Source organism: Crocodylus siamensis, chromosome 4 (assembly GCF_052110815.1).
Source record: "Crocodylus siamensis isolate JL-2025a chromosome 4, ASM5211081v1, whole genome shotgun sequence".
Lineage (NCBI taxonomy): Eukaryota > Metazoa > Chordata > Crocodylia > Crocodylidae > Crocodylus > Crocodylus siamensis.
In genome coordinates, this window is record NC_143398.1 from 230792750 (window position 1) to 230811722 (window position 18973).

The 18973-nt window shown below is 45.2% G+C and overlaps 1 protein-coding gene across 2 annotated transcripts in view; it reads right to left on the bottom strand.

The window, feature by feature from the left end:
* Positions 1 to 18973, bottom strand: part of ACMSD (aminocarboxymuconate semialdehyde decarboxylase) — a 72161-nt gene that overhangs the window by 8523 nt on the left and 44665 nt on the right. For both annotated transcript variants that reach the window (XM_090045874.1, XM_090045876.1), the window contains exons 7-8: positions 13587 to 13682; positions 10188 to 10360 (exon numbers count right to left, since the gene is read on the bottom strand). In XM_090045874.1, the coding sequence (XP_089902000.1) occupies positions 10188 to 10360; positions 13587 to 13682 (269 nt within the window). The remainder of the gene's footprint in view (positions 1 to 10187; positions 10361 to 13586; positions 13683 to 18973) is intronic.

Below are 18973 nucleotides of genomic sequence, written 5' to 3' on the forward strand. Positions count from 1 at the left end.
CGGGGAGTGAGGCTCAGGGAAAGGTAGCCTCAATAAAGTGGCAGGAGGGAAAGACCCCCTAGAGGAGGGGAACCACTAGAGAACTCTTGCGTCTCATATTTTGGAGAGTTTATTGATTGTTTGATACACGCTATGCAGTTTTGGAGTGTTTATTAACTGTTACCTGTATGCCTTGTATTTTAGAGTGCCATTTATTGTTGTACTTACCTGTTCATACTGTTTGGGACCGTTAAGCTTACCTGTTTGTATTTAGGTGTGTATATATATAGTTATGGTTGTATGCATGTGTAACCTGTAAATACTTATTTTAGTTCACTACCTTTTAATACATTTATTAAATTTGTGCTCGTTTAAGACATTGTGTTCTGTTCCTCCTCTATTGAGACACTGTAGGTGGGAGGGAACTGCGAGTAGACTGCTATTTCCACCCCCAGCACGTGTGTCCGGGCTTTCCTCGTCTATTGGTGAGGGCGGGGGACACTCACTTTGGGGACACCCGGGTTACATATTTATATACGAGAGACATTTTTAAAAAAATGTTCTTTGTGAATGCATGTGTGTGTGTCACAACATTACACTGTTTTTATGCAGTTAGGTGTCTAGTTGCCACAGACACGTAAGTCAAAATTTAATTTTGTGTAATTATATTAATTTCATTTAATTTCATTTAGTTAGAACTGTGTGTCAGGTAATGACAACAGAAGCACTCTGGGCATAATTTTATTTCTGGAAGCCTATAAAGTCTTTTAAGCTGCTGTTGCAAGAGGAAATTAATTGTGTCCATGAAAAACTGTTGGGGAGCAGTAACTACATGCTCTATCTTGTTTGTGAAGGTGACAGTTAATAGGAAATTCAGCCTGAAGTTTGAAATTTGTACTGTGCCTTTCTTTAATATTCCTTTAACCAGAGTGTTAGAAACACAAGGTGGGTAATTCTCAATGGCTGTAAGTTGTCAAATCTCCAGTGAATTCTCTGGAGCTATGGCAATTTTCATTTTCTGGGCATCTGCCCTAGAACAGTTAACGTTGTCAGTCTTTATGATTTTACTGTGAATCTGGGATGGTTGGTGTTATTTTTTTAAGCGTCTGTTCCTGGGTCCATTTAATTATTTGAAAAAATTCAGCGTTTAAAAATGTTCTGGTCCTTACGGTTGCAGAAAAAAAAAAGATTGAAAACAATACGCTAAGGCTTGAGAAGTCAAACAAAAATGTAAATGCAATTTTTTTTTTAAACTGCATTCATTCTTAAATGCCCAGAGTTGACAGTACTGAAAGGATGTGAAGAAAACATGTTTTATGAAGATGAATTTTGTTTGCATGTAAAATGCTTATTTTTTTGTCTCCAGCAGGTGTCACCCAAGGGTCTCTGAAAGAACTCACATGAAAAGAATACCTATCAGTAAAAACTAACAGCCTAAGGCATGTAAAAGCTGCACATTTTTGTTCTATACAATGTAGTTGCATTCTGCCTTATTACATAAATCTTGATATAAGATTATAATTATAAAGAATTTATACTCTGTCTGCTAATTTCTGAGAATAAATTACATTGAAAATACCCTGTGATTGGTGTGTGTTTAAACAGTTACAGATACTGCTTTACAGCATATTCATTGATAATTGGATGTTTTCTGCACCGGAACACTCACAGGGACAGCAAGCATGCCACATACTATAGAAACAATAAGAAACAATGCACCTGTATTACTTGATGGATTTATCAAATACAGCAGTTGTCACTACATCAAGAAAGCTAACCCAAGGGTGTTGTCCTGTGGGCCAGATACAATTTGTTGGGCTGGGCTGGGGCCAGACTGAGATTGATCCTCTGTGCAGTGCCCATGGCAATGGGTCCAGTACTCATACTGCACACAGCAAAGAGTGGTCCCTGGGCTTGCTGTGCATCTGGTCTGCAGGGCTGGCACAGGGTATGCACTGCCCATGGTGTGCAGGCTGGACCCAGCTCTGCAGGCAACACAGGGGGTCAGTTTGGAGCCATACATGCAGCCCATGCCCCAGACCTCTTGTGCTGCATGTAGTGCTGAGTCCAGCCCACATGCTATGGGCAGTGTACACCCTGTGCATGCCCCATCTGCCATGTGCACAGCGAGCCCTGGAGCCAGGTGTCCTGCACGTAAGCTGGACTGAAAACACATGCTGCACTTAGCACAGGGAACCAGCCTGGAGTACACTGCATGTAGTGTCCTACCTGTCTGGTCCTATGCACTGGCTCCAGCATGGCCTTGGAGGTAGCACCCAGGGCCAGTCCAGTGGGGCACCACATAGAGCACATACCCCTGACTGCCCTCCGGCGCTCTGTGCAAGGCATGTGGTGCTGAGTCTGGCCTGCACAGCAAATGCAGGGCCAGGGCCAGCATGCGTGGTCAATCCAGTGACCAGGCTGGATCATACAGCAGTATGGGTTGAATGCAGCCGAGGGGCTGTGTCCCTGGCTAAACCCCTGGCTTAACTAGGGTGAGTCTAATATTTCAAATAGCATTTTCTTACATGACTCAGAACAGAAGGAAGTCTTTTTTTTATTCCTGTCTTGCGGAGATCTGGCATAAACTATCCCATTGCAGTTTGTGTTATCTTCCTCTAATTTATAGTATTCATGACTGATAATAATCGCGCTGCCAGTGAACCAAGCCAATGGAGAACTATAGATAAAGAAGGAACTCTGGGAATGTCACTGTGGCTCTGCCACCGACTTGCTGAAAGATCTTAGATCAGTGGTGCTCAACTTTTCAGCCTTGCAGGCCAGATAAATGGTGTGGGGCCAGACCCTGGATCCTAGGGTCGGTACTTGGATTGGGCCCCACACAGGCAGATTGGGCTCTACGTTGCCTCAGCCTGGCCCTGTGTGGCTGGACTGGGCCTTCAGCTGGCCCTGGATGGATGGATCTGGCTCCACACCACCTCAGACCTGAGCACGTGATCCAGTGCATAGGGCCATGCTATCTTGCCCACAGGTCTCCCCGTAGGTCTGGAAATTTGGCTTCCGGGTGAGCAACAATTAAGGTTATCCCATCCCTCCACCACCAAATTTTTGGACCCTTGGAAAGCTCTGCGGGCCAGATGACACAGCTCTAGAGTCTGAATCTGGCCTGTGAACTAGAGGTTGAGAACACCTGCTTTAGACTATATAGTCTAAAGTAATTTATATATAATATATTAATATATATTAGATGTACACCAATACATCAGTCCGATAGTGGAATGGCACTGATACAAAGAAAATTGACTATACCAGAAATTGGCCTGATGTGGCCGATAATTTGGCTGATAAATGCCCGTGCATATGCGCAGCGACAGCGCAGCATGCAGGCAATGAGAAGCACAGCCTGGCAGCTTGGAGAGCTGCATGCAGCTGAGAAGTCCGTTGTGGTGGAAGGGGAGGGGAGAGGGAAGGGGCATGGGGAGACGGATGAAGCCCCCTGCAGTGAGGGAGGGAGTGGGGCAGGCACTTCCCAGCTGGGGTGGGGTGAGGCGCAGGACGGAGCCGCGGCTCATCCAGGGGTGTGGAGGGGAGGGGGACATCTCCTGCCAATGTGTGAACTCTGTGAGGGCACAGGGGAGTGGGGGAGTGGCGTGTGCCCCTGAATCTGCACGGGGCATGGGCAGGGTGGGTTGCTGCTGCAGGCTGGGCTGGCGCCTGCCCCAGCCCCACTCCTTCCTCACTGCAGGGGGCTTGCTCCGTCCCCCATGCCCCTTCCCTCATCCCTCCCCTTCCACCACAACAGACTTACCAGCCACATGCAGCCCTTATAGCTGCAGGGCTGTGTACTGGAAATCAGATTGGTGTCAGCCAATACGCTTCCTTAAAAACTGGCTATCGGTATCAGCCCCCAAAATCTCTGTCGGTACACCCCTAACATAGATGTCCATATTTAACCTGAAATAGGAACTACAGTACGCATGGAATGGAAATGAGAACTATAGTACATATTTACAGTGAGCAGTCTCATAAGAATGCTATGTATGAAGTGTTTGAAAAGGTGTACCAGGTGGTAATTCCTAATTCATTCTTAATTATTATTGTTATTCCAAAGGCTGTGGCCTGAATCCTATTTCTCAATGGTTTGGCATCCAACTGGACACACTTAGCACAGCATCTCCACTTTAAATAAGACACAAGTTGCTGGTGATTGATGTCAACCAGAGTGCAGCTGCATGCTGGAGTGCTGCCAGATCCTCTGCAGGATACCACAAAGTGTGAGGAGATAAACTTATAAGTGCAGGTTTAGGCTGGTCCCTGCCTGGCCAATTCCCTACCAGCAATGCCTAGTCCTTCTACAAGGAGGTAAGCACTGTAATAAATAAATTAGCTTTTGCAGTTGGGTGCCACTCCATTCACAAAAGTTATAGAGGGGTGCCTCATCCAGAGGGGTGTCTCAAGTGAGTTGAGAACCAGTCACCTAAATAAATACTTATATTCAACAGCTCAATGACCGTAACAGAACTTGTTTCACAGTAGTAGGAGACCTGAATCTGAAAGAGATTACCAGAGTCCAAATTAACTTTATGCCTGAGCTAGTCTTTTAATATTAGTGACTTTAGAATGCCAATGTATGAAGCCAGTGTTGTTTGACTGAGCCCCCAGCAGTAATAAGATATATCCTCTGAGAACAGGTCTACTTCTTCTGAGATAAAGAAATGTATATTATCTTGGCCCATCCTCCCACCAAGATTCATCCATGGGAGGCATGCAGGACTCCTGGCCTCTGGATTTTGTCTGGAGGGAGGCAGTTTTATGTTCTGCTCATGGCCTCAGTTGTTCATTTTATTTTCTAGTCATTTTGGCTGGCCTCCTTCCTGGGCAACACTGTCCAGTTAATAGTCCGTGCTGGTTTGTGCAGGGGAGGTTGCAGCAATTTTACACTGTTGTTACCTGCTCCCCTTCCACCTAGCAGATTTTGTACCTCTGCAGTCCTTTGTTAAGGTTAACTGTCTCTGTTAAAGACATTTTGAAAGGATAGAGCTAAGTGTATGCGACTCTTCAAAGCTGTTCCTGGATTTTCAATGTTCAAGGTTTCCAAGCCAGAACATTACACTCTGACACCAGGTGACAGCTAGTCCCTAAAGACTTTGAATTATGTCTGTGCACACAGCTGCTGCTTTTCTAGCGAGCTCCTGGCTATACACTAGAGATTTATTTTATTCCAAATCCTGCTTCAAATACAGAACTACAGTGGCCTATCAAGATCCCTGTCACATTACTTGGAGTCCAATTTTGCATCCACAGTATTGGCAATGCACATGATTTCCTTGCCAGTGTTACAATATTTGGTGTTTGTCTTAACACAGTTCCTGGATTGAAGGGACTATGTGAAAATCTCAATTGTCTTTTTAAAAAAAAAGATTAGTCTCATCCTACTTAAACTACTCTTGGAGCAGGATGCTCTTCCATATGTAAGTGGAAGTGGCATAATTTGGTCCTCAGTGAATTACTCTCTCTTTGTCAGCAGCCTCCTTCTGCAAACCTAATTTGTGCCATTAAAAAGAATTAGTGTAATGATCATTTCTCCAAGTTTATATATCTATATATATCTATATCTTAATAGCGCCTGTGCTGACTTAGGTAGCTATATCTGTGGGTTGCTAATTCTCTTCTTGTTCATGCTCTCTATTCCCTTGTGCAGGGGAATTAAACTGATTTCACTTGTCCTCCTAAGTGCAGGGTGCGTGGGAGGGGTGTAACCACAGAGCTCTATATTCCACAGATCCCTGACTGGCATAATTGCCCATGGGGAGCCCATTACAAACTTGTGTAACCTAAAGCAGCTGTGAGGCTGATATTTAATGAATAAGAGCAGAAGCAGACCTTAAAGTGGTTCCCTGCCAAAATGGTTTGAGTTTGTGGAACTGCTGTGATAAGTGTGATGGGGTTTGTAAACTCTGCACAGGTTAAAGGGAATTAAGATTTAATGTGCAGCTAAAGCAGAGATTTCTCTGAGTTTCATTTGGCTGATTATTTCTGGGTCCACTTAAACAAGGGGCTATAAAAGACTGAAAGCCAGGAAGGAAGATGACCCAGAAGAATGCACCAGAGTACAACGGCTCAGGGACATTGGTGGACTGAAGTAGGCAGCAGTCCAGGAGTATAATTTGAGTTGTAAGGACAGTCTATTAGACTAACTCCCTCAGTGGAGCAGGGCTCCGGGCTGGAGTTTAGAGGAATAAGGTGGGTCTCAGACTCAGCAGTACAAACTGATTGAGTGTCCCAAGACCCTGAGTGACTAATTGCTGTGGAGTACAGAATGTCAGAAATGATTTCTGATCTCTAAGAGACTGTAAATGTGGCTGGTGACCAAAAAGGAGAGAGATATCAAAAGCCCTTCCTTTTTACAAAAAGTATGTAATAACCATAACAAGAGGACTTCACAATAAGTTAAATATGCCAAGAAAAAGACTCTCTCCATCAAAAACTTTTAAGCGAAATAAAAAGAGAAAAGGTTGTAATGTAACTCAAAAAGGTACAGTGCATGGCATGAAGAACCAGAGTAGGTGTTGTAGTTAAAATGCTGCATCAAGGAGGGGAGCATACATAGAGAGTGGGAAGTTGTTCTACATAAAGGGCTAGTGTGAAAGAGGATAGGAGGACAAGCCTGCAAGGAGACAAAGGGAACAGTTGGAAATGGAGGACTGCAGGGAGAATACATGCCAACTTAGAGATATTCAATGTAAAGGAATCGTACAAGATATGCATTTATTAAACTCTTGCATTTCCCTGCAATATTTCCATATTTCAGGCATTAATAGGAAGATTTTTTGGGCTATTCCAGTCAGAAAAAGCCATTATAGTCTGCATGTCCATGCATAACTGCATTTATTAAAAAACAGGTAAGGATGGATAGACATTAAAGACAACCCTAACATTTCTTAAGGAATGCAAAGGTATAGTAAGAGGATGCTCTGCCTCCCAGCATACAGGAAGCCAGCAAATAGTTTCTCAGATTTAATTAAGAAAATAGCATCAGTTGTGGAAAAGTCATTTCCCTGTCCCTTAAACCTGCAACCTTTTTAGACTTTTCTACTGGTTGCCATATGGTTAAGTGCACACACACAAATAAATCACAGAACAAATTACAAAAGAGACCAACGTCCCATATAATACATTGCTCATGTTTATTGAACTGGGACATTTACTTTAAAAGTTCTAGTGCTGAAGTAGGCACTAGGAAAGCTAGTTATATATTACATTAAAATGCTGCATTGCTCTAAAATGGTCCAGTTACAATTTGTTTTCACTTTCCCTCCTCTTTTTATCTATTTATTTGATGTTCTGTAGGTGTCAATAGCACCCAGGATAATGGAGTTGCTAAAGGTATTTGCTGCCACTACAGTTTATTTATAAAAAAATCGATGTTCACAGAGACAGATGAAGGCACATCTGGAGAGCCTTCCACAGGACAAATTCTGAATTCATAGACTCATAGAAAATTAGGGTTGGAAGGAACCTTAAGAGGTCATCTAGTCCAATCCCCAACTGTTCTGAAACGTGCGTTGTAGCCAGGATAATCAGCCTTTAGTTGCATATTTGTGTGCTGCTGCTTCTCTCCCACTCTGGTCTTGGATTCTAAATCTGAGAGTTTAAAGGATAACGTTCATCAGCTAACAAGGAGGTCATGTGCATCTCAGCAACTGGGGAAGCGTGGAATCGCACAGCCCCAGTTCACAGAGGCCTCACCAGTGATGACACAGCACCTCTCACAGTTGTGAAGGGGAGAGGAAGAAACCACAAACTGTCTTTTACTTGCGTAATAAAGGGAAGAAATCTGTTAACTTTAAAAGGGCATTTTAAAATTAGGGACTCTAATTATACCAATATATGCCACTTATAATTTGGTATAATTATGTCAGATAGTATTTGGAATGATTTCATTCATACCAAAATACAGAAATCATTTATCAAAATTGTGCTAGCTGAGTGCTAGGTCCAAAAAGTACCAGAGAATGGAGTAGGAAAGCCTAACCGTTATGATTACGTCTTATTTTCAGTAGGGTGACCCTACAAAGGCACTGGGAAGCATACAGAAAAGTAATAAAGTTTGTGCCACAAACAGCCACTGATCTACATGCACTGAGCCCCATGGAGACCGTGTCTGTACCAAACAGGAGATAGTACTTGCAGTTCTGCTCAGTGCCATAACCTGTCTATAAAAAGGACTGGATACATCTTACCAGACTGAATAACCCCACATGGCCTTGAAGATAGTTGTGGGGATGGACAGTGGAGAGGTGGTGAATGGACAGTGGCTGAGAAAAGGAAGGAAGGGCCGGAGTCTGAATTTACATTTCTCCTTCATGGTGGATACCCTAGTCAGCTGCAGAAACCCTGGGGGCTGTTGCCAGGGACAGCTCTAATTTATCTGATCTTTGGAGACCCATATTGATCTTGGGGACACATGGAATTGGGAGGCTATCCATTTGACTAGTTTTAGAGAAAGGTAAACAGAGCACTCAAAAAAAAAAAAGAGAAATCCCATCTTCAGCCTCTTCCTGCAGATTTACTGATGTCAGGGAGCATTCAGTTCCCCTATTATTGGGGCCAGTAGTATAACTAGGAATGGGCAACCAGGCACAAGGCCTAGGTGCTACCCTAGAGGGCTTGTCTCCAGGTCCCCTCCTCTTGCTCCATCCCCAAGCTCTCTTTTGCAACTTGCATTAGTTGGCAGTAGGAATCAGTGCCAACAATAAGCGTGCAAGTCTCCGTGTGCCAGTCAGTGGCATCGGGGCAATATGGGTAAAGGTGGCAGCTGTGGTAGTGGCATGTGAGACGAGCCCTCAGCATGGAGCAGGGAAGGCTAAGGCACTGCAGGGAAACAGTTCAGGGACAGAGCAGGGCAGGTTGCTGGCCCAGGGCACAAAGTTGTTGCATCTCTGCATGGGGCACTGCAGTACAGGGCTGTTAGTTTTTTTGGTCTCAGATTTGAATTGTTTTAAATAGGAAGCTACTGCAATGTTTTCTTTGCCATAACAAAATATTTGCATTCCGTGCTGTTTGACATGCCATCTAACATTCCCACATGCATTCTTTTTTATTACTAACTTGCAGGACTACAGCTTCCCAGGTACAACTACTACACCACTAGCTTTTGGGGATTTTTTAATACAGAGCTATGAACAAAGCCAAGGCTGTTTTTGCAAGCTGTGCCGTCTCAATGAGTAGTCTAATGCCTCAGGTAAATAGTCTAATTGAAGCAGGTGATTCACAATGCATCTGAGCAAGGACTATGAGCTTTTGCTGGATTGGGACTATTATTTTCAGAACTCCCTGGGACCAAATCTTCCAATGGTATAGCTCAATATAATTCCACAAATTTTGTAGAGCGATGCCCATTTATTCCACCTGAGGCTTCAATCTTAAATTCCCTGGGAGAAACCCTGGTTCCACCGAAGTAAATGACAGAACTTTAATTGACTTTACTGGGCCTGAGATTTCATTTCTTTTTTATTGAGGTAATGGCACCTTGTTAATCCATTATGTCACCAGTTGTATCAATCCAACTGCACTTCTAACATCTTTAGATCCAACTACACTATATAGAAAAAAGGTTGTAGTGGTGAACCTTTTTAATAGCAATTTGAGATAAACATACTGTTCTTCTCCCTTCTGATCTAGGTCCCTTCTGACCTAGGAAGAGGGAATAATTATATCTACTTTTCAGGGATACTTGGAAGCATGAATCAATGGTTATAAAGCATTTTGAGATCCTTGGGTGGAGGAAATATGGAAAGCAAAAATTAATTATAATAATTTATTTGTAGCATGTTATTTCTTTTGCATATCCTTATGAAATGGTTGAGCTATTGAAGAAGTCCATTCTTGACTGAAAATTAACCACTGGACCCAGCAACACAAACTGGAAGCTTGTAACTGGAAAGAAAAATGCCATCATTTCTTACTCACCCCATAAAACACCCTAAGATTATTGCTTGAATTCATGCTTTCACCTGAAATTCATTTCATCACCTTCCTGTTACTTATTCCATTCCTAATTCCACATTCTGCTAGAAAGCTGAAGCATTTAATTGTTTTTGGTTTCCAAAAATATTTGAAAAAATGTTGTAATCTACTCCCTACTTCTACCATCTCTCTCTTTTTCCTTCCTCAAGATGCATTTGATACAGAATAATTCACTTGGGTGCTATCAGCCAAATGCTTTCAAAAGTATTCTAACTCACCTCTCCTATTATATCTGTTAGCAGCTTCAGAGCCTGAGAATCATGGACGAGTGAATCGGTGTAAAATGAACCAAGGTATTTCTTTGGATCGACGTTATTATCCACTGCACACAAATCAGGGCGCACATTGAACCCATGGGAAATACGTCCGAGAGTATATGGAAAAGAGCCACCTACAAAGAGAGGTTATTACTGAAGGGGGAAATCATTTCTTTGCTTTCATAAATCTGAAAATGTAGGAAGAAAAAACCACAATGCCACAGACGAGATTACTATGCAGCTATATAGAAATATAATACTGTACAGGGAATAGGAGACCATAACCAATAAAAGCCCTGTCCCCAAAATGTAATACAACAGCCAGCTCTTCAGCTGGTGAGCCTGCCCACTAGTTATACCTGTTAACAACCATATTTGACTTGGTTCTGAAATAATTCAAGGTAGGCCATATTAAGGAAAAAGTTTGTCAGTATGTTTTGATCAGGTATGAGTCTAATGTTGATTGGGGGGGGGGGGGGTCACACTAAACTGGGGTGGGCAATTATTTGGGCCTGTGGGCCACATACGCTGTTCCGGGGCATTGCTGTGAGCCAGCTGGCACCCTCCACCCCACAGTAGCCCAGAGCCCACGCACCCTGTGCGGCTCCTCCCCACCACTACCAACAATGCACAGCCCCAGCTCTGGTCCGTGCCCACTCCAGACTCGACCTGGCTGAAGCAGACCAACTGGGTCCCCCAGTCCCATCTGGCCCAGATGCTGTCTGGCCTATGGCACGTCCTGCTGTCCCCTGGGCACGCAGCGGGGTGACCCTGCAGCTTGACTGCCTTTCTAGGTAGCTCAAGTGGCAGCAGCTCCTTCTGGCCGCCTCTGCCACTGGCCCCAGCCCTGCGGTACTGGCAGGGAGCCACACATATCCCCGACCCTGTCCCACCCCACTCCCACTCCAGACTCAGCCCAGCAGAGTGGACGAGCTCCGGACCAGCGGGAACCCGTGCACGCAGCCCTGACCCCAGCCTGCCCCGTGCCTGCTCCAGACTTGCCCACCCATGCTGAGCAGTGGCAGCACTGGGCAGAAGCTGCTGTCTGGTGCAGGGGTAAAAGCAACCCCTTCCCTTCACTGCTGCTGGCTTCTTGTTGCAGCCGCCCAGAACCTGCACCCGGACTGCCTCCATGGCTCCTCTGCACTGCCACTGCTGCCTCTAGCGAGGGCAGAGGAACCACCGGGTAGCTTGGATGCAGGCTCCAGGCAGCTGCAGCCTATAGCCTGGGCCAGGAAGAACTGAGGGACCCGCTGTGGGCTGGACAAAGTCCCTCTGTAGGCCAAATCTGGCCCACAGTCCGTATTTTGCCTACCCCTACACTAATCTGTCATTGCACTAGCCATTGCAGAAAGTGCACACTGCAGAGGCTGAGCATGAGGAAGTGAAGCATAAAGACAGTTTTAAATATCACAGGGATAAGCTGTACAATACTTAATGGGCATTGGCAGGAACCTTGGCAGGCAACGTAAGTGCATGGAAAAGAGACTCTTCTCTAATTTGTGCATGGATGAAGGACGGGCCTAGCATTAGTTGTACATTTTTCTCCTTTTTAGTTTGCCTGGCAACTGATTAAACTCCCCAGTTCTAAGATATTGGCTGCTTGCCTCTCTAATCTTCATCGTTAGAAGGAAAAGCTCTGAAGTGTGAACCAAATATAAATTGATGTCTGCCTCAGCTTGCATCTTCAGAGTCCACCCAGCCCCATGTGCCTATATAGGTATCCTGTATATAGATTTTGTATTATACACCAAGTTACTCAATGTTAAGGAAATAAAGTTAGCCAAAGAAACTTCATTATTAACATTGGATATGACAGCAAGTCTTTTAGGCACTTACAACCTTGAGAGAAAAATTCAGAGCCCTGCTGAAATTAGAATTTTTTTTCATTTTACTTTTTTGAAACTAGCATCTTGATACAAGGCTATACTTAAATAGATGCAGGAATAATTGCTACACTGACATGTCTCTTTGTCATCTTTGCAGTAATATTTGAGGAGTTAGAATACAGCTTGGGGAAAACTAATAGAGAACCATTCTGCATAGAAAGGAGGCTTCCCAGTGCTTCCTGGCATCTCTAATTGCTAATGGGAAGCAAGGGAAAATGCACATAAAAATAAATGCTACTTGATTTGGATGCATCTGTTGTGATATTGTAATCACTACAAACAGATATCTTTCTGCTGTATATTAGTTTGGTTTCTCCATTAGCTAATGCTTTTCTGTGTTTCCCTCTGCCTAAACTGTGCTCTTTTGCGTTCTTTTCTCTGACAAGAATGGCTCCTTCCTCCTGTCTTTGAATTCTGTTAGTGATGGCTTCTGATATTGCAGAGCGAAGATGGGGGCAAGGGAGAAAGAAGTGCTGAATAGTCAAACAGCTCACTTTCTGTTTTTCTGATGCTCCCTTTGCTAAAGATGTTTCCAGGCAGATGATGCTGAAGAAACCATTTCTCCACATAGTCTGTAAGTCATTCTCTCTTATTTTCATATTACAAATACAGAACTGGGACAGGCTATAAACAAAACAAACATTAAAAAGTGCTTTCTGGTGACTTGTGGCTGGTGAGGACTTTTTCTTATCACTGTCAGTTAAGCTATGTGGTCAAGTGAGTTTCTATGACTTATCAAACCGTAAAGGTGAGATTTTGCAATATTTATATGCAAACTCCTACTGAGTTCTCTAGTTTGAGTCCTCAGAGAATCTTTTTATGAAATAAACTAATCTCACTTAAGGATGCCACTGGGATTCTTGATCCATTTTTGATTGCTTGGGATAAGATTTATGATAACCCATGGACCCTGGGCTCAGTCTAAACCTTTCCTTATGGAAATCCTCTACTGACTCCTATCATAAAGGCAATTTTGATTCCAGTTCAGTTCAAACACTGACGTTAACAGTGATCAACAGGGAACAATCTTACCAAAGAAAGAACACTGTGGTCTCCAGATCTCTTCAAGCCCTCTCCTCTTGACTGAGACTCTCAACACAGATCGCAGATGCTAATTACTGACAATTGTGTCTACATCACAAATACCACCACATGGCCACTGGAAGTAGGCCTGAAACAGCAAAGCCTATTCTACTGGAACACAGGAATTAAATAAGCTCAGTAGGAATCATCAAGCTTTATTATTTTTTTTTTCTTTTTAAAGACTTGAAAATGGCTCAATCCTCTTTAATCAACCTTATTTAAGACAGGCAGGTCTCTTTCTTTAACTATACATTTTTGTTGTTTCATCTACTTTTCAATTATAACACAATTAAATGCTTGAAATGGCTCTCCTAATAGGCAAAACCAGAAAAGATAACCATTCAATAATGTTCAGGCAAGGAAGTGATTCATGAGATATATTACCTACCTCCATGTGCAAAGCAAACTTTCAGTTTAGGAAATTTTTCAAAAATTCCACCCATAATCATCGAGCAGATGGCTACAGTTGTTTCTGCTGGCATGCCTGACAACAAAGAAAAGCTTTGTGATATAGACTTCATACTGAAGTTTTAGCTTTACACATTGGTGATGTTTCCCTCAATATCCTCTGTATTTAAAACCAAAGGTAATGTTTGCATTGCAAATAGCAACTCCATAAATTATTTCTTATGAGAAAAGCACCACTTGAACCAGCCATTACTGAAGGTTCTTTAACTGTAGTCAGAAAGGAGGGGTAGAAGCTATGAACTGAATTTGCCTCTTAAACATGACATTTAAGACTTTTTTACATTGTACAAGGCAGTACTGCACAGACATACCCAATCCTCTGAGTCTGGGCATCAGAACAGCACAGATGTGTTAGCACAGTGAAAAAAGGTCATGAAGCTGTACTGCTTCTGCTGCTTGACTAGCATGGCTATCTTTACACGGCACTGCATTGCACAGTGTACACATCTTTGTTTCTCTGTGCTCTGGGCCAAAACATTAGAACGTGGGTGCTTAGAGTTATGACACTGAAAGACCAATCAGATGCCTAACTCAAGCAACCAGTTGCAGATATTTAGCATCGTAAGGTCACCTATGGGCCTTATGAAGAGCCATGAATCTCTTAACCAAATCTCTTTACCAATAAAAATGTGGAATCAAGAATTGGCAGTAATGAGGCCTGCTAATCTTCGGAGCCCAAAATCGCGGTCTTGTGGACTTGCGGAGCTTTACCACTAGGTATTGGTCTACCACCTGGCCCCACCTAGTGTCTGAAAATTACATATACAACAGACACAGGAAAGCTTCAACAAACTGGATTATATTGTTATAAAGTAGTTAATGGGAAACAAACAATAGGACTTTAACAGAGAGCAGACATCTATATAAGAACAGGCAATACAATGCAAGGGTGTGCGAGACAACATAGACAGCAAAGATGGCTCTCTCACCATGCAGTGGCAGACTGCTGTGTACTTCTGGGACTGACAGTCCATGGGAGCCCTTGCTCCTTTCCCTTGTGGAGCTGTGTGCTTTTCCCCTTGGGTTACTGAGCACTCCACAGACTGGGGTGGGTGATACTTTACCCTCAAAACGATGATTCTGCTCTGGCTGGTCACCTGGGCTGAAGCCCAATTGACTACCAATGCTCTCTCCTCTGAACTCAAACAGCTGTCATACAAATCTCCTTGCACTAACGATCAACAGCCAACACCCACCACATACATCAAACAGCTCTCACACATAGTCCTGAACACACACACTTAGTGCAGGACTGGATATGTGTGTCTGTCTCACGGGTGTGTGTTCCTTTTAACAGGGGTATAGGTTGTAGCCGTGTTGATCTAAGGACATAGGCAGACAGGGTCCTCTGGGTGAACCTGATATCTTTTATTAGACCAACTTAAATAGTTGGAAAAAATGTTCTTAGCAAGTTTTCGGTTTTAAAAACCCTTTGTCAGGCTGTGGAAGGATCTGCAGTCGATGCGTGCTCTTCCTGGATGGAAGGAATAGTCCTGGATCTATTCATTCTATCCAGGAAGAGCACACACACACTGACTGCAGAGGCTTCCTCAGCCTGACAAAGAGTTTTTAGACCTGAAAGCTTGTTAAGAAATTTTTTTCCAACTATTTAAGTTGGTCTAATAAAAGATATCAGATTCACCCAAAGGACCCTGTCTGCCTGCTCTTTTTAACTGCACCGGTCACACCATTTTTGCCAATTACTCAGTTAACTGATTACTCAGGCAGAAGCACTGTCACTCAAACATCCATCACACCTTTAACCAACCTGATGATGACTTACCTTGGAAGGCAAGAGACTCACCTTGCAACAATTTGCGCCACTGCTCAGTCATACACTGTGCTTGCTCCTTTCAGAGAAATAGGTCCTGACATCAGTCAAGAGTTCACTGGGTCTATGCCAGGGTACGGCCATGACCGCCTCCCTGCGTCGGGGCCGCTTACCGGTCGCCAAGTGTTGGCTCACCTGGGGTTGGGCATTTTACACGCGCTTGCCTCGCCTGCCATGACTTTGATGATATTAGAGTTGGTTCAGATGGTCCGGCGCGTGTTGTCCAAATATGAGACTCCTCGGCATTCCGCGGGTCCCGCATTGATGAGGGCTCCGCCACCCATACACCCTCGCCCGTTCCACCGAGAGGTGGCCGCCTATCTGGCTCAGCCACGTGTCCGTAGACCACACACATTGTCCATGAAAGAAATGTACAGATCAACACAAATGCTATAGTTAGGGGTCTCCCTGGGTTGGGGCTGCTGCTTCAGCCTTCAGCAGACGGTCTCCGATATCCCCCCGTACGCTGTGGGGTCGAAACCCCCACTCCCGCTCTCGCAGAGCTCTTCTTGATGGCTTGTTCGATTCTTCCCTTTATAACTAAGGTTCACTGTGGCCGTTCCTCCTCTATTATAGGAACTACGGTGCCCACAGTCAATGAGTGCCCTGCTATTAGGGCTTATGTGGTACTCGGCTTCCGCTGGGTCCCAGCAGCTCCCGGCTGGTAACAAAACAGTCCCATGTCCCACAAGGGCCAGCTGACTGGGCTCAAGAGCCCTGTTGGGGCTCACCCCTTCTCCAAAGGCTCCTACTGTGGTTGAGAGCTGCTCTCATCTGCTGCAATGTGCTCTGGCCGGCTCCAGCCCCTCCGCTGCCTGCTTCCGGTTCCGCACCGCCGCTTCTTGCCGGCCCCGGCCTCTCTTTTATGCCGGTCCCGGGAGCACCGGCTCCGCCCTTCCCCACACACCTGTGAAAGGCGAATTCCCGCCCAGCGTCTTGGGCCTGCATGCGTGGGACTAGTGGGCTACCGCTTGGGTGTGGGGCCCCGGAGCCTACTGGCTCCGTCTCTCCCTCACATATCCCACCCCTCAAGACGCTGCTAGGCGCTTCTCTTTCTTGCCTTAATCCATCCTGCTTGGCTCCCTCACTGTCTCCGTCTTTCTGTCCTTCTGGGTTTGGGTTGGGGTTCTCTTCACTGCACCTCGACAGAAAGTCTGCCACGGTGTTTGACTTCCCCGGCCTGTACGCCACGTGGAATCGGAAAGGTTGGAGAGCTAGGGCCCACCTCATTATGCGGGCGTTATCAGTCTTGGCCGTATTCAGCCATCTCAGAAGGGCATGGTTGGTTATTAGCTTAAATTCACGCCCTAAGAGGTAATACCTAAAGTAGTCTACCCCCCACCTGATAGCTAAACACTCCCGCTCTATTGTGGAGTACCTTCTTTCATGTTCATTTAGCTTCCTGCTGGCATAAGCTATTGGCCGCTCCACTCGGTCCACCTCCTGGGATAGTACTGCTCCAAGCACGAAGGCTGAGGCGTCTGTCTGTAAAGTGAAAGGCAGAGCAAAGTTGGGAGTATGGAGAATTACCTCTTGGCACGGAACCTGTTTGAGGTCTTCGAAGGCCTTCTGCTGGTCTGTGTTCCACTCTATGCTGTACTTTTTCCGGCCCCTAGTTGTTTCGACCAGCGGGTATGCTATTTCCATGAATCTAGGTATAAACCTCCTGTAATAGCTGACGAGTCCCAGAAATGCCCACATTTGCTTCTTAGTTACCGGCGCTGTATAGTCCCTAATAGCCTTTACTTTGTCCGCCAGGGGTCTTACTTATTTAGGCCCCACTAGGAAGCCTAAATACTTAGTCTCCCTCTTGCCCAGGGCACATTTCTTTGGGTTTGCCGTGAGTCCCGCCTGCCTCAATTCGAGCAGTACGGCCCTTAACGCTCTTAGGTGTTGTTCCCACGCTCCCTGTAAATCACAATGTCATCTATGTAAGCTGACGCGTACCCTTGGTGGGGCACGAGGATCCAGTCAATCAGCCTTTGAAAAGTGGCTGCTGCCCCATTAAGCCCGAACGGCATTCTTTTAAACTCGAAAAGGCCCCACGGTGTGCCAAAGGCTGTCTTCGGCTGATCTTCCTTCCTCAATGGGATTTGCCAATAGCCCTTAGACAAATCGAGCGTCGCTATAAACTTCGCCTGTCCTATGCATTCCACTAGCTCACTCACTTGAGGCATGGGAAACATGTCGAATTGCGTCAGGGCATTTAATTTCCGAAAGTCCACACACAGCCTCAAATTCCCATCCAGCTTTGTCACGGCTACTAAGGGACTGTGCCACGGGCTACAGGACGGTGTTATAATCCCTTGTTTCAGCATTTTTTCTAACTCTTCCTTGATAGGTTGGTACCGATGGTATGGGATCCTTCGCCACTTCTCGTGGGCTACCTGCCCCTCCTTGGTTATAATTTTGTGCTCTACCCCGATTGCCTTCCCTGGGCTATCCGTAAAGATGTCCTTAAACTCTTTCACCAGATTCCGTAATTGCTGTACTTGCCTTGTCCTCAGCTGCCTCCCCACCGGGACTTGATCTCCATCCTTGGGACCTCCTGACTTATCTCCAGTTTGTACCCCAAATTCGTCCGACTCGGGTTCGGGAGAGATCAGCAGGCCCTCGGGCTCGTGCCACTCTTTAAGGAGGTTGATATGATAAATGTGTTTCTCCCTTTTCGCCCCCGGGCACAATACCTTATAATCTATGGGGCCTACTCTCCTCAGTACAGTAAACGGGCCCTGCCAACAAGTTAAAAACTTGATGGTGGAACTTGGCAGTAGCACTAGCATCTTTTGCCCTACCTTTAATTCCCGTTCTTTTGTACGAGCATCATATCTTTCTTTTTGTTTACTTTGGGCTTGTTCCAAATTGTCTTGGGCCACCTCCCTGACTGCCCGGAGACGCTCCTGCAAATCCTTGATGTACTTGGAGGCTCCCCTGCCTGGGTTCGGATCTGCCTCCCACCCTTCCCTCACGACATCTAACAAGCTGCGAGGCTGATGCCCGAATGTTAATTCGAAGGGTGAGTAGCCCAGCGATGCCTATGGGGCATCCCTGATTGTGAACAGTAAGGGGGGAACCATTAGGTTTCATTTCTTAAGTTCTACTTGAGTGCACCGGCATAGCATCACCTTTAATGTGCCACTGAAACGCTCTACCAAACGATTTGTTTGGGGGTGGTACACTGCCGTCTTCAGATGGCAAAACTGTAGCACTTTGCACATAGCCCCCAACACCAAGGACATTAAATTAGACCCCTGGTCTGTAATAATTTCCCTGGGGATTCCAAATTTTGCTACCCACTTCATTAACTCCTCCGCCACCTTGGGTCCTGTGACCGCTCTCAGTGGGATAGCCTCTGGGAAGCGGGTCGCGTAGTCTATGACCACCAACACAAACTGGTGTCCCGCTACGCTCCAGGGCAGTGGGCCTACTATGTCTAAAGCCACCCTGGCGAATGGCTCTCTCACCACCGGCATTGG